Source organism: Brassica napus, chromosome C7, assembly GCF_020379485.1.
Source record: "Brassica napus cultivar Da-Ae chromosome C7, Da-Ae, whole genome shotgun sequence".
NCBI classification, from domain to species: Eukaryota; Viridiplantae; Streptophyta; class Magnoliopsida; order Brassicales; family Brassicaceae; genus Brassica; species Brassica napus.
The window spans coordinates 43203866-43220717 of record NC_063450.1 but is presented as its reverse complement, the minus strand read 5'-3'; the positions used below and the strand labels follow the sequence as shown (position 1 = coordinate 43220717).

The 16852-nt window shown below is 36.7% G+C and overlaps 1 protein-coding gene across 1 annotated transcript; it reads right to left on the bottom strand.

The window, feature by feature from the left end:
- Positions 1 to 5753: 5753 nt before the first annotated feature.
- On the bottom strand, positions 5754 to 6989 carry LOC106348761 (ethylene-responsive transcription factor TINY). The gene has a single exon (XM_013788565.3). The coding sequence runs from the start codon at positions 6777 to 6779 to the stop codon at positions 6102 to 6104; it is 678 nt and encodes a 225-aa protein (XP_013644019.1). The 5' UTR covers positions 6780 to 6989; the 3' UTR covers positions 5754 to 6101.
- Positions 6990 to 16852: the final 9863 nt, after the last annotated feature.

Below are 16852 nucleotides of genomic sequence, written 5' to 3'. Positions count from 1 at the left end.
TAATTTTGATGATTGAAATAAATTATATAATATTTTAGGAGAAATCATATGAGATGGAGATGATGTTAATCTTTTCTAGAACATATATAATTTTTTTCTTAAAAAACTAAAAGCAACAATACAAATGAACGGATTTGAAGGTTGCATTATTCTAAGGTAGTTATTCTCTTAATCAAAGATTACAAAATTTCCCAACAATCAAAAAGATGTCAGCTTTCTTACAACTTCTTTAGTAAAGCTGAAAACTGTATATTGTTTTGTCGGGAAAAAACATATATAAAATTAAGGTTTTGTACATAGTATATACTTTCCTTACTATATCAGACTCCACTATCCACTATCTTTCACAAATACAATTATCGAGAGCATCCTTGAAATGGCAAGCAAGAAAAAAAAGTAAGTTTTAAATTAACAACAGCTTGGCTAAAAAAGCTCACTCTGCTTTTTTAAAGGTTATACTTAATTTTATTCAAAGATATTCGAACTTATTCATTTTTATTATAGTCTCATTGTTTTTTGGTGTATTGTTTGCACTGTTTTTGGTTCTCTGTGAGTATGAATGCTAGCTAAGAGAAAATGATTAGATACCTAAGTTCCAAATCTACTAACATTCACAAAAATTAATTAGCTATATCGATAAGTATTTTTTGTCCAACAATTCAAAATACTGTGACACAAAAACAACATTGCCATAAACCATTAAGGTTACATGTGATTATGTTGTGGTATATATAACCAAATTTTAGTTCTAGCCTTCTAGGGATACCACTACGTTGTTAAACTTCCAAAAGATTACAAGGTTTAGTTCATGGAGCCATGGATGTGTTACATTCCTTAATTACGTTAATTAATTTTGATTATACAGAAGTCATTCCAATAGATTCTTCTTTCAACCTATGTCTACTCAATAAATTAGTGGATAGCGAAATATTCTAATTACAGTTAATCATTAAAGTTTATAGTCTTTCATTCAACAACAAAAAGAAAAGAGACGTAATATTGTGACTAAAAATAAATGGGTATTAATTTTGAACCATTCATTACAGTTTTGCTTACACATTTATATATTCTAATTAAACAAGCTACTTGTAGTACAATATTACTCTTAGTGCTTGAACGATAGAAAAAGAGATTCTTTTGTATTGGGTCGCAAAAGGGATGCAATGAGTAAAAGTCACAATATTGATTAATACAATAAGAGTCGAATGCAAAGCAAAAATTAGGTTTCATTAAAGGAACAATTCCGAAACCTTCTACAGAACCGGATCTCTCTCGATGGCAAGCTACAAACTCAATGATAGTCTGTTGGATTAGAACATCCATAGATCCGAAGATTCGTTCTACTGTGACGTTTGTTCCAGAAGCTCATAAATTATGGGATAATCTTCAACGCTGTTTTTCCGTTAAGAACGGAGTTCGTATTCATCTACTTCGTGACGAAATCAATACATGCCAACAGGATGGTCATACGGTGATCGAATACTTTGGCCGCCTCGCGAAACTCTGGGAAGAACTAGACAATCTCAAAATTCCTCGGTTGCGTTCGTGTGAAGCGGCATCGGAAATAGAGAAAGAAAGAGAAGAAATACGCGTTCACAAATTCCTTTTTGGCCTCGACCAATCGCGTTTTTGAAACATCCGATCACAGATCATTGATGAGGATCCTCTACCAGATTTAAACAATGTCTACTCCAGAGTAATCCGAGAAGAGCAACATAATAACTCTGCACGGTCTAAGGATGTGAAAACAGAGGCAATTGGTTTTCATGCCCACACCGATACACCTCCGGTTGACTCTCTTCAATCTACAGCCGTGACAAATCGCTTCCGTGATCCTAACATAACCTGTACGCATTGTTCTCGGAAAGGACAAGACAAATCTGAATGTTTTCTTCTTCACGGGTTCCATGACTGGTGGTATGAACAAAAAAATACCTCCTTTTCAGGGGGTTCTTCCTCTGGTTCGTCTCAGCATGGTCGAGGAGGAAGGTATTCAAACAACGGCAACCGTGGCCGTGGGCGCTCCAATTCAGCTAGAGCAGTTTCAAACAATACAACTTCAACCAATTCAGCAAATCAACTAAGTGATCCAATCGGTCAGATAACTCAGCTTCTACAACTACTTCAAAACTCAAAGTCAACCATATCAACGGAGAAACTATCTGGTAAACCAACACTCAAAGATGTCATTATTGACACTGGAGTCTCTCATCATATGACCGGAGATATCTCATTACTTAAGGATGTGGTTGATATTTTGCCTTCCTCGGCCAAGTTTCCAAATGGCCGTGGCTCGCAAGCAAGCAAAAAGGGCACGCTAGTGCTCAACGAACATTACTTATTGACTGATATTTTATATGTTCCTGATTTTAATTGCACACTCATCTGTGTCGCGATTACTAAAGCAAACTGGATGTATTGCTATCTTTACTGATACTTTACATGTCTTGCAGGACCATTTTACGAAGACCCTGATTGGAACGGGTGAAGAACGTGAGGGGGTCTATTACTTTACCGGGGTCACAGCAGCACGAGTACATCGAACTGAGTTAAAGAATTCTTCAACATCAGAACTATGGCATCGACGGCTAGGACACCCATCTTATAGGGTTTTATCGGCTTTACCGGTTTTAGATAGAATGGTTTTTGATTCAGAACAAGCTGCGTCTTGTGAAATTTTTTTTCGTGCTAAGCAAACACAACAATTTTTTAATGATAGTTTTAATAAAGCTTATGCGCCTCTTTCTGTAGTACATTGCGATGTTTGGGGACCCTATCGTACTACTTCGTCGTCTGGTGCGAGATATTTTCTTACTATTGTCGATGATTTTTCCAGAGCAGTCTGGACCTACTTGATGTTAGAAAAATCAGAGGTTGCTCAGTTGCTTCGCGAGTTTATTGCCTTGGCCGAACGTCAGTTTGAGAGGCAAGTTAAAAAAATCGCTCAAATAATAGATCAGAATTCCTTGTCCTCAAGTCATTCTTCAGACAACTTGGTATTGAACATCAGACTTCATGTGTTGATACTCCTCAACAGAACGGACGGGTTGAAAGAAAACATCGTCATATTTTAAATGTGGCCAGAGCATGTCTTTTCCAGGCACGTCTACCGGTCTCATTCTGGGGAGAGAGCATCCTTACTGCATCTCACCTTATCAATCGCACACCTTCTCAAGTCTTGAAAGCGAAAACACCTTACGAAGTCTTATTTGGCAAGAAACCAGACTTTGATAAGCTACGTGTCTTCGGGTGTCTATGCTACTCTCATCGTAAGGCTAGGGATAAGGATAAGTTTGGTGATCGTAGTCGCAAGTGCATATTTGTTGGATATCCTTATGGAAAGAAGGCATGGCGTTTGTATGATCTTACTATCACGAGTTCTTTGACAGTAGAGACGGTGTCTTCTCTGAACAAAAATTCCCTGGTGTTGACTCTGAAGAATATGTCTCTCCACCGCTTAATACGTATGATCTTAGTATTGATGATTGGTTGCTACCACCTGTCGACTTAAGGGGGAGCACCACAACTGTTCCGGTTGAGGAGCCTGCTGCTTTTACTGATCAGTCACCTCCTCTGGATCAATCTTCTACTACACAACCAACGGCGACATTGTCTCTAACGACGACGACTGTGCCTACAGCAGAGCCATCATCTCCTTCGAATGAGGTTGTTCCATCCTCACCGTCTCATGTATCTCTTGTGAACTCGGATATTGAACCCTCTGGATCTCCTGGTATTCCAGAAATTCTTGGTTGTGGTCAGCGACATAGGACACCTTCTGTTCTATTGAAAGATTATGTTACTCACTCTGCTTCTTCGACCCCCCCTCACGTTCTACCACCTTCGGATCAAGGGTCTTCACTAACGGTCTCAGGTATGACTCCATATCTCATCTCAAGTTATGTGTCTGATCATGTTTTTCAGATACACATAAAGCTATCATGGCTGTTATCATCAATGATGACGTTCCGAAGAGTTTTAAAGAAGCTGTTAAACACAAAGAGTGGAACGAGGCCATGTTTAAAGAGGTGGATGCTTTTGAAGTGACTGATACTTGGGATGTCACTAATCTCCCACTGGGCAAGAAGCCTCTATGCAACATGTGGATCTAAATGCACTAGGTGAAGTTGAACGCAAGAAGGCTCGCTTAGTTGTTCTTGGTAATAATCAGACATAGGGAGAAGACTTCTAGGACACGTTCGCACCAGTGGCTAAATTAACTACGGTTTGTATTATTCTAAAGCTTGCTGCAATGAAGAACTGGATTGTTCACCAAATGGACGTCAGCAACGCGTTCTTACATGGTGACCTTGACGAAGAAATATATATGAGGCTACTGCTAGGTTTACTTTGTTCGGATCCTAACAAAGTCTGTAGGTTGAAGAAATCTCTATATGGCTTATGCCAGGCCCCGCGGTGTTGGTATTCTAAACTCGAAAAGGCGTTGCATGGTTTTGGTTTCTCCAACGAATATGCCGATCAGTCCCTGTTCTCCAAAGTCTGTGGTTCTACTTGTATACATTTTCTTGTCTATGTAGATGACTTTGTCATCGCTTCTAATGATGCCACTGCTCTTCAAGAGTTTAAGGACTATCTTCAAAAGTGTTTCCGCATGAAAGATCTTGGCAAGCTAAAGTACTTTCTTGGCTTAGAGGTGGCGCGTAATGCTTCTGGTTTCTATATCTCACAACGCAAATACGCGCTTGACATCATAGCTGAGACTGGTCTGCTCGGAGCTAAACCGTCTCATGTTCCTATTGAGCTCAATCATCAACTTGGACGGGCTCAGGGAGCTCTGGAAAATACACAACAGTACCGGCGACTTGTAGGCCGTCTGATATATCTTACTAACACGCGCCCGGACCTTGGTTATACTGTTCATATTCTCTCGCAATTTATACAGAAACCGCTTCTACCTCATTGGGAGGCGGCTCTCCGAGCTGTCAGATATCTCAAGGGCACACCTGGTCAGGGTATCTTCTTGAACTCTAATGATGATCTTCATGTGAGTATTTACTGCGACTCGGACTTGTCTGCGTGTCCTCATACGCGACGTTCTTTGAGTGCATGTATCACGTTTATTGGTGAATCTTCGGTGTCATGGAGAACAAAGAAGAAAGATATTGTATCTCTTTCATCAGCAGAAGCTGAATATCAAGCTATGTCGGAAGCTCTCAAGGAGTTAAAGTGGTTAACAGGTTTGCTAGGGTCGTTTGGTTTTGATCATTCTACTCCGATGAAACTATTTTGTGATAACAAGTGTGCCTTACACATTGCTGCCAATCCAGTGTTTCATGAGCGTACTAAACACATTGAGAGGGATTGTCATCATGTATGTGACGCTGTCAAGGCCAAGATGATCACTACTGAGCATGTTACTTCCAATAATCAGTTGGCGGATGTTCTTACTAAGGCCTTACCTCGTCCTTAATTTGAGAATCTTATGTCCAAGTTGGCGGTTCGAAATCTCACAATTCCAACTTGAAGGGGAGTATTAGGATAAATCTTAACTATATTTAGATAATCATGGTTTAATTCTAGTTCTTATCGTTATAGGCTTATTCTCTTGTATAAATACTCTGGCATTTGCTATTCTAATAAACAACACAAAGTATTTCTTTAAATGCTTATAATTATCTTAATATTTATCGCCAGATATATACAAAACACCATCATATAATTATACTGATAGTTGAAAAGAATGTAAGCAAATAACGATTGGTCAGGATTAGTTTATGCTTAATGAGAAGAAATGTTTAAATAATTTGCATTAGAGAAAAGGAATAATGACCATCTCGAATCAACACATGCACTCGAATAGAATGGTCAATGTCTTCTATTGGCTATTAGTCCAATATTATTTATTTTACAAAATTTCCACAGTGACTTAAAAAACGAAAATTATGTACAAGTATTCATATATGAAACACGCGCCCTCTCTCTCTCTCTTTATCTCACACACACACACACACAAACACGCAAGTTGAGAAAAGAGGATCAAAGACAATTAACCCTAAACTCACCCCACCACAAAATATAGGGTTCGCTAAAACGTAGTTAATGAACACATCATTACAAGCAGGTTTTTATACGATTATAACTTAATAATTAAACAGTCCTGAAAGATCCCAATCCTGTGAAAATGAGCCAGGAAACATCTCATAATCACCTTCTAACAACTGTTGAGGTGGATAAACCCAAAAGTCTGCCGGGTCAGAGAAAATGAACTCGTTACTTAGCTGAGTCGTGCCATCATAGCTCGATCCTAAACTCGGCAGCTCAACAATCTCCCCTAGCTCCTCAGAGCCTGTCCCTGAAGAAGACACAGGAGACTCCAGCGAAGAGGTAGACTGTGAGGACGAAAACGTAAAAGATGAAGAAGAAGTAGAAGACTGTGAGGTGGTGGTCATGATGATCTCCATGTGTGCAGCTTTGAGAGCTGCGGCTTGGATGTCTCGAGGGCTGAGAGAGCTTGGCCGTGGGAAAGAACCGGCGAGGTCAGGGAAGTTGAGTATCGTGGAGGCTCCTTTGATGCTCAGAGCGGCTACGTCGTGTGCACGCGCCGCCATCTCTGGTGAAGGAAACGTTCCTAGCCAGATACGAGATTTCTTCCTCGGCTCTCTTATCTCGGACACCCATTTTCCCCAGTTCCTCTTTCGGACACCTCGATAAACCGGATGCTTACCGGAATCTCTAACAAGATTAGTCTTCTCTTTCTTGTTTTCTTGACTCACTGAGTTAGTCACCGAGTTCTTGAACGTACTCTCTAATGCCGTCATTGGTGATCTTACTTTTAACAAGAGCTATATACCAAAAACACCAATGGCACATTAACCACTGTCTTTTTTGGATTTGGAGGTTTTTGGTAGTGAAAAGGAATGAAGTTAAAGAAAAAAAGTTTGAGAATTTTACAAAATATATTATTTTTGGAAATGAGTTAATGAAGGAAAGTGAGAGACATAGCTTGATGGGTATTTGTCTTCATTCCTCAATCAACTCTCTTATTTATATGCAACAATTGCTTTGGGGTTGTGGTAGGGGTGAATAGGAAGATATGCGACAATATTTCACTAGGCAAGTAAAATAAGAAAGGACCCACGGGGCTAAATTTGATTTAGATGCCCTTAAAAGACCCGTACGTATTTTTATTAATCATGACAACAGCATAATCCTATTTGCCTTTACCCAAAAAAATGAATACTTTAAGAGAATAATATTTTTTACTTGTTTCTTTCTTCCGATTTGTTTTTCTTTACTACTGAGAGTAAGAGATGTGTTTTATTGTGGAAACTTTTGAGCAAAACAACGATGTATGTTCTAAAGATGAAGAGAGTTTTCTCATCTGAAATTATCATTTAAAACATTGGAAAACGATTTTCTCATGTGATGAATATTATGAATAGTAAGAATATCATAATTAAATTGTTAAATATAAAACTATGAAAATTAGAACTCCATTTATCATGATCTATATGTTAAGTTTTAACATATAGTTATAAAATAATACATCATTTATTAGTAAATATATTCATTCACATTAATTAATGAAATGTACGATGGGACTGGTTTATATACATGACTCGATCAGGCTAACCAGAAGCCTTAACCACTAAACCAATCTAAACAGACTCAATGTACAGATTCGATAACCGGTATATACATGGATAACATAATTAATCTATTAAAACTATTTTCACCACTCTGTGATTATTCGTTAAGAAATCCTACTTAGTTAAAGTGGTTCTGCTGTTTTAGTAATACTATAATGCTATTCTATTACCCTGCCCTAATGTTTCTTTAAAAAAAAAAGTTTTAGTTTTGAAATTAAAGAAAACAATTTCAGAACAAATGCAATTACGTACGAGAATAGGATCTAATATGCAACTAATGATCTCTTTCTGATTTCTCAAAGCAAATTATTGTTTCCTTTAGATTAAATCTTAATATAAAAATGAATAAAAGTTCCCTTTAGAATTTAAGACAACATCGATATAATGAGATAAATTATTGATATAATGAGACAAATTAACTTGTGTAGTGTAGTGCCGAATGCCGACTGAATAAATCTTTAATTATATATAAACACGATCGCGACTATTTATTAGACTTTTATTAATTTCCCCCTTCGTGTTGAAAATGGTATATCAACTGTTTCTAGTTATTTTAAGTTTTCATCTCAAATTCACTGTTCAATTATCTCTGGTCGTGATCTCAGCATCATCATGTTTGTCACTACAGAAACATTATCTACATATAAAAACATAAATATTTTTCGTCAATCATATATATGTTTGTATATATGCATATGAGGTACCCCAAATATACAATTAAGAGGATTCAGATAAATTTAAAGTTTAAAGCTTAATTAGATTCGAGATCGTAAAATTGTGCAGTCTTTTGCTCAATTTGGCCGACCGACCAATATAGCTAAAGAGAGAAATTACAGCATTAAACTTTTGTTCAAAATTTTAGAATTAGTTAATGTCTTAAATACTTAAACATGTATTCCATTGTAATGATCTAACACCAAAAAACTGTAAACAATATTTATATATTTGTAGTCAACTGGTTGACCACCTCTGATTATTGTTTTTAATGGGTTGGACAATTTGATTCTGGTGTGTAGCATTAACATCCATGTAAAGCTAATTATAAATTATAATTGGTGTACCAAAAGAACGGTTAGAAGCCACAATTTAATAGTTCATGATAAACCTTTTGTCACACATGTGAACTCAAGTCTCTAAATTTGTTCTTGGGTCGTGGCAGGATTAACTTTGAGAATGATTCCAAATATGACAGCTTATATATTCGATTTTTTTGTACAATTTTTTTGTTTAATTTATCTCTATATATTTATATTGTATTCTACATAAGTTTTTGTATGCTTTGGAAATAGTCTAACATTCAGGTTAAAGACAAATTCCAGTGAAGAAAGAAGAAGTTAGTTACAAATTTGAATACGAACAATAATTATACTAAATCAAGTGGCAGCACGGAACGACGTTGTGCGTTTAACCGTACGTTCAATATGCATACATGCATTTTTAAATTTGCTATGGCAATTAAATTAAAGTTCTGAAAGTTGTAAGCCGCGCGCTAATCATTTGGTGGATGGTCAAAACATAATAAAAGTGTCTAGTCGTTGATGGTTTCATATTATGGCTAACATCGGGTTGAGCGGGGTGGGACAAGCAGATTGATTAGTGCGGTGCGATTTAAGTGTGGTTTGTGTTAGAAAAACGCATACTGCGGGACAAGTGCGTTTCGTCTAAATAAATGGTTTAAAACAAAATGTGAATGGTAACATGTGTAATGAATAGTGTAACTGCGGGATACATAATATATTTATATTTTATAAACTGAAAAATCATTAAAACTAATATTATTTTATATATGTATACATATATATTAGTTTAAAAATATTATATATATCAAATATGAAATTTAATATGTTATTACTCACTAATTATCTTGAAAATTAAAAATTGTAGAAATAATATATTTATGATAGTGATTTAATGTGTTTTTAATATATGTGAAAACAATAAAATATCTATCTTTAAAGAAAGAATGCAGTATATTATAAAGATTATTGCCCTTAAAATAAGATACATATTATAATGTGAGGCACGTAAAAAGAATAACAAAAAATTATCATAAGTTAGGTTCATTTTATAAGTCAATCATATTATAATAAGTATGTAATAAATTTTATAAGACATTAATCGTAGAAAGTATATGTAACTAATAGAAAATATATACATTACCATTTATGTATTTGTAAAATTATACTGTTTTCCTTTAGAAATAGGATAGTATAATAAAACAAATAAACATATAAAAAGTATACTACACATTTTACATGAAATAAAAATAAAAATAAAATAAGTAAACAGCAGTGATGTAACCACACCTATCCTTCTTCTTATTTTTGGGTGCCGTTTATCAAAAAGCTATGTTCGTTTGTATTTTTTTTTATTTTAATTAAAACCACAATACTAAAGTTTGTTTGAATGGTAACCAAATGACGTTTCATACTTTGTCCCGTCCGGACCGCACTAAACATTTGGAGCCTATATGTCTTTGGAAAGCAAACTTGATAATCGAATCTTATATTTCTTAGCGAAAATATTCGGGGATCGATCACAAGAAAAAATAGTTGTCAAAGAGCATAAATATTGATGAACGATTCATTAAAAATTAACAATATATTTTGATCTTTACAAAAAAAAAACTATATTTTGACTTAAAGAATTAGTCATTAAATTATTATCAATTATTGAAAGTCTTTTACAAATGTTATTATCTTTAATATGATCTCATACTTTTATTTTATTTTCTATTTTCTTATTTATTTTTTTATAATCTGGCGGACCAAAATTACTTGGAGGCCTGTCAGCCGGCGCCAAGCAAATCCAGTTATTCGAAATGAGAAGTAGTTACCACACATACGGATATCTAAAATGGTAGATTTCTAATTCAAAGTGCTTAACGCTTTTTGAATCCATTGTGCCGCTCGATCACGCTTGTGTGGTTATTCTATTTAATTTATTGATAAAATATTTATTAAGACTTACTCACCAATGCTAATACTCTGAAGCTACTCAACGTATACAATAAGGTCATAAAGATAGGTGGTGTGACTGAAAACGTCTAGAACCCGGGATATAAATGTTCATATTCTAGGAATTTTATTAAGTGTTCTCCACTTACTAAATTAGACGGAAAATGATATTTAGCTATTTAAGGATGCTATATATGGTTTTATTCTATGGACAAAGAGAGTTTAACTAAACATGATTTTCAAGCTGCTATTATTGTGCTTGAATTAACTACCAAACAAAATCATAATCTCCTAACTCTCTTTATAACTAGAGATTACTATTGAGCAACGTGTTCAAAACAAATTATGAAGTTCCTAAAAACAACATTATAATTTCTCAATGTGTTTCACCTTCAATTAGTGGCCATAGTCTTAGGATAACACATGCAACGTATCGACTTATGATCCCTAATATTATGATTCTCAAGGAGAAAGAGCAAGTTCAAAAAATCAACCCCAAGCAAAAGAAAAGTAAATTTCTCTTACCCATAATAAACTAAACTATTTACATTCAACAGTTAATGAGAGTCATGTTATCATGTTACATGCTCTAGGCACTGAAATAGAATAAACTAAAAAAAAACTACAAGATCAATGTATTTACCTAAATTTTAGAATGAATCATTCCAAATCCTAACTCTCATTAATTAGTGACTAGGGAATTATACAAGAATTGGTGTGGCTGAATTTTTAGCATTTGGATAAGACAAATCACACACTTGGATAAACTAGCGCGTTTGCCGAAGTTCCTAGATATATACATCATGCAACGCTTTCTACATTCAGATTCTGAGAACCGATCTTTCTAAAATCTAAACAAATTTGACTATCGACTCAAACGTGTCGAATCAAATGTAGCATTATACTGTTTTCGCCTAAAAGTTTTTTTTGTTTAAACATGCAACATAAAAATTGTGTACCTCACTGCTAAGATGTTATTGTATTGTTTTCTTGTTATTTAAAGTCATGAGCTTATATGCATGTCTCTTTTCCAATTGTTACATTGTGTTGAGTTCTAAACCTTAAAATAACATAAAACTTTTTTTCGCAGAGGCAATTAGACTGCATGCGGTTAGAGTTTCTCGTTTATACAGATAATAGTAATATTTTGAAAATCTATGATTATGAGAACATAATATACGGGAAAAATGTTAAGAAAAAAGAACAAAGAAAAGAGAAAAGGCATTTTTTGTGTCGACGGGAGAAAAAAGCTTATCGATGGAGTCATTGGAAAAAGAGCCAAGTTGTATGATTTAATTGGCAAACAAATGGTCCAAGAGAGACATCTGGAAATGTAGGGCATGCCCATAAGTTTTTGCTTTTCTTACATAGGAGATGTAAGGAGTCAACGAAACGCGCGTATCGTTGTCGTTTTGGTCCCATTCATACTCAAAATAATGTTTATGTATATGCATGCAACAGTAGAACTCAATTATTGCAATTTGTCGACATTATTCTACAGGAACTCACCGACCGATGTTATTGTCTGTCGTTGGTATTATAAACGGAAGAACAAGGGATAATTGTGATCCAAAGAATTGTTCGCAGTAACTAGTTTCAGTATCGTTAATGTGTGTCCAGCTTTATTTAATGTCATGTTTTTGGAGCCTACTTAGTTATTGTTGTCGAATCTTATGCATTATTATTCCATCGGTTTCAAATTATGGTTTTAATAATATCTTTTTGAGAAAAGGTTTTAATATTTTCACCTATAAGAAATCTATTATGCTTTACCAAAATAAGTTTGGCTCTTGACTTTCTATTGTATTTTATTATATTATTAACTTAAACTTACACTCAGATGACATCTGAAAATACACAAACAAACGAACATAAAACGATTTTTCATTTGAAATAAAGAAATTGCTTTTTTAATCCATGTCATTTTTTATGTTAAAACTTTTATTCATGTAGTTAAAACAAGAGTTTAAACCTCCACACAAGAAAAAGAAGACGGACGTATAAGAGGAGATTTAGCTAAACCACCAGCAATAATTTTAAAGCATGAGATTAAATGAAGAATTGCTCAACATATCGTGGATGATATTTTTGATAGAAGTCTCATTGGAAAATCATGTGAGAAAACATATCGTGGATGATATTTTTGATAGAAGTCTCATTGGAAAATCATGTGAGAAGATGAAACTTTTCCTCCCTGTTATCTAAGTTCATCATTTATAAGCATGCAATAGTCACTTACTATATGATAATGGGTTTAAAACTTCGGGGGCAGAACATAAAAGGACTAATTCATTGTCGACCATATTAATCAGTGAGCAGTTTCGTTTATGTTTTTTTTTTTTTTTTGGTAATTAATGAGATAACTCCTACTTAGATTAGGATAATTCTATATTTCATGATAATGATGTTTCTAAGTTATCTTTATTTGTCCTTATCATGTTAGGACTTACATGTATAAATACCGAATCTCTTGCTCAGAGATCAATGAGACTTCTATTCATACTTTACAAACCATTACATGGTATCAGAGCGGAAGATCTTGACCTGCTCTAATTCTTAAATTTTTTTTTCTACTAAAACCTGTTTCGAAAGAAACATGGTCGATAATCCAGCATTGGCATCTCAAGGCGCCATCATAGAGGCTGCCAGAACCTCTCCATACTATCTTCATCCTTCGGATAATCCGGGGGCTCTTATCACCTCTGTTCTACTTAAAAGAGATAACTATACTGAGTGGGCTACGGAATTATCAAATTCAATCCAAGCAAAACAGAAGCTAGGCTTTATCAATGGTACCATCGCAAAACCGACGACGGAACCAGACCTTACTCGCTGGTTGGCAACAAATTCCATGCTGGTAGGATGGATTCGAACCTCCATCGATCCAAAGATAAGATCAACCGTGATGTTTGTCCCTGAGGCTCACAAATTATAGGAAAACCTACAACGCCGCTTCTCTGTCAAAAACGGCGTACGTATACATCAAGTCCGAGATTCTATCAACACATGTCAACAGACTGGACAGAGTGTTATCGAATACTATGGTCGCTTGACTAAACTCTGGGAGGAACTTGATAATTTAACGACAACGCGAGCGTGTACTTGTGAAGCAGCGACAGATATAGAAAAAGAAAGAGACGAAATCCGAGTACACAAATTTCTGTTTGGCCTTGATGAATCACGTTTCCGTAACATGCGCTCACAAATAATAGACGAGGATCCGTTACCAGATATCAACAAAGTTTATTCTCGCGTGATCAGAGAAGAACAACACAACAACTCCCGACCTGCAGAGACAAAAACAGAGGCCATTGGATTCTCTACTCAAACGGATTTAACTTCATCATCTTCATCAAAACCAGATCCTCTCCAGGCTGCAGTGGTTCGCAGTCGTGATCCTAACAGAGTATGTACTCATTGCTCTCGTACCGGTCATGAGAAATCAGAATGCTTTCTGTTACATGGTTTCCCAGAGTGGTGGAATGAGCAACCAAGGAACAACTCAGGTGGAGGATCATATACTCAGCGAGGTCGTGGAGGACGCTTTTCTAACAATCGAGGTCGTGGGGGTCGTTCCAATACAACTCGAGCAACAACCAATAATGCAACATCATCAACCATCAACAACGATCAGATCGCTCAGATCATTCAGCTATTGCAGTCCTCTCGTTCGAACATATCATCTGAAAGATTGGCTGGTAAAACAAAATTTTCTGATATCATAATCGACACTGGTGCTTCTCATCATATGACAGGGAATCTATCGCTTTTAAGTGATGTCTCAGACGTCGTACCCTCTTCGGTCAAGTTCCCAGATGGTCGTTTTTCACAAGCTCTCAAGAAGGGCACACTTGTGCTCAGCCGTGATTACAGTTTGAAAGATGTTCTATATGTCCCGGATTTCACCTGCACCTTAATCTCAGTGTCTTGCTTACTAAAACAAACCGGTTGCATAGCTATTTTTACTGATACTTTGTGTGTCTTGCAGAACCGTTTTACGAAGACCCTGATTGGAACGGGTGAAGAACGAGAGGGGGTTTATTATTTCACGGGAGTTGTGGCTGCTAGTGTTCATAAGTCTGCATACAAGAACTCCTCTACATCAGAATTGTGGCACCGACGGCTGGGACACCCTTCCTATAAAGTGTTATCGTTTTTACCTATTTTAGACAAGTTGTCTTTTGATTCACACCAAACAACATCTTGTGAGATTTGTTTTCGGGCTAAGCAAACCCGCAGTGTTTTTCATGACAGTTCTAATAAAGCTTCTGATATTTTTTCTTTGATTCATTGTGATGTCTGGGGTCCTTATCGTACACCTTCCTCATCTGGCGCAAAATATTTTCTTACCATAGTTGATGACTACTCTAGAGCTGTCTGGACATATCTTATGCTTGAAAAATCAGAAGTCGCAACCTTACTACAGGAATTCTTTGTTATGTGTGAGAAACAGTTTGGGAAATCTGTTAAAAAGATCAGAACCGACAATGGATCTGAATTCATGGTGCTGTCATCCTTCTTCCGTAAAATTGGTGTTGAGCATCAGACCTCCTGCGTTGATACACCTCAACAAAATGGTAGGGTCGAGCGCAAGCATCGTCACTTGTTAAACGTTGCAAGAGCATGTCTATTTTAAGCCCGACTTCCATCTACTTTCTGGGGAGAAAGCATCCTCACTGCCTCACATCTGATTAATTACACACCATCTCAAGTCCTTGACGGTCGCACTCCTTATGAGCTCCTGTTTGGCAAGAAACCTGATCTTGATCAACTTTGCGTCTTTGGCTGTCTATGTTACGCACACCGCAAGTCTAGAGACAGAGATAAGTTTGCTGATCACAGCAGACGATGCATTTTCGTAGGTTACCCTTTTGGCAAGAAAGCCTGGTGTCTGTATGATCTTGACTCTCGGGAATTCTTCTCTAGTCGCGATGTAGCATTCTCAGAATCTAAATTTCCTGGTGTTGGAACAGAGGAGTATGTGACGCCACCAACAAACTCTTATGATCCGGCTATTGATGATTGGTTACTTCCTGCTACTGCATCAAGGGGGAGCACTTCTTTTCCCACGACTGCAACAACTCCTCCTCTCACAGAACCTACTTTTGCAATTTCTATTCCTAGTACTCAGTCTGAGCCCGTTATGAGCTCTCCACCGGAACTGCCATCAGCACCTACTGCGATAACTATACCCGATAACACAGCACCTCCTTCTCCGACACCTCAGGAACCTCGCATCAGTTCTCCTCCGGAACCTTCTTCTCCAGGGATACCTGAGATTCTTGGTCGTGGTCAGCGAGTGAAGACACCTTCTGTTCTTCTAAAGAATTATGTCACACACTCAGCACACGTTGATAATAAACCCTCTCTTTCTCTTCCCACGACTGATCAGTGTCTTCTGCGAACATCCTCAGGTATCACTCCGTATCCTATTTCTAGCTATTTATCTGACCATGTCTCTTCAGATGGTCATCGTGCCTTTATGGCCGCCATTGTTACGAGTGCGGTTCCTCGGTCGTATAAAGAAGCAGCACAACAAAAAGTCTGGCGTGATGCTATTTCCAAAGAAGTCAATGCGTTTGAGGACACTGATACATGGGACGTCACAGACCTCCCTCCTGGCCGCAAAGCTCTTGGTAATATGTGGCTTTTCTCCGACAAATATGATGCTGATGGGAATCATCTTCTCCACAAAGCTCGACTGGTCGTCCTTGGAAATAATCAGATAGAGGGTGATGACTTCAATGAAACTTTTGCTCCGGTAGCGAAATTAACTACAGTTCGATTTATTCTAAAAGTGGCAGCAGTAAAAAATTGGCTTGTGCATCAGATGGATGTTAGCAATGCTTTCTTGCATGGGGATCTTGATGAAGAAATATATATGAAGCTTCCTCAAGGATATAAAAGCGCGGATCCGAACAAAGTCTGTCGTCTTAAGAAGTCTTTGTATGGGCTTCGTCAAGCCCCTCGCTGCTGGTATGCCAAGCTCACAAACGCCCTTCTACGGTTTGGGTTCTCACATGACTACGCGGATCAATCCTTATTCTCTAAAGTCCGTGGGTCTATCTGTATTCACATATTGGTTTATGTTGATGACTTCATCATCGCTTGCAATGATACACAATCTCTTCAAGACTTCAAAGACTACCTCCACAAATGCTTTCGAATGAAGGATCTTGGCAAGTTAAAATACTTTCTTGGTCTGGAAGTTGCTCGCAGCAACTCTGGTTTTTACTTGTCACAGCGCAAGTATGCTCTTGATATTATCGCCGAGACTGGTCTCCT

Excerpts from the sequence above, each read along its gene's own strand:
- LOC106348761 (XM_013788565.3), bottom strand. The coding sequence starts at position 6,779 with ATGACGGCATTAGAGAGTACGTTCAAGAACTCGGTGACTAACTCAGTG.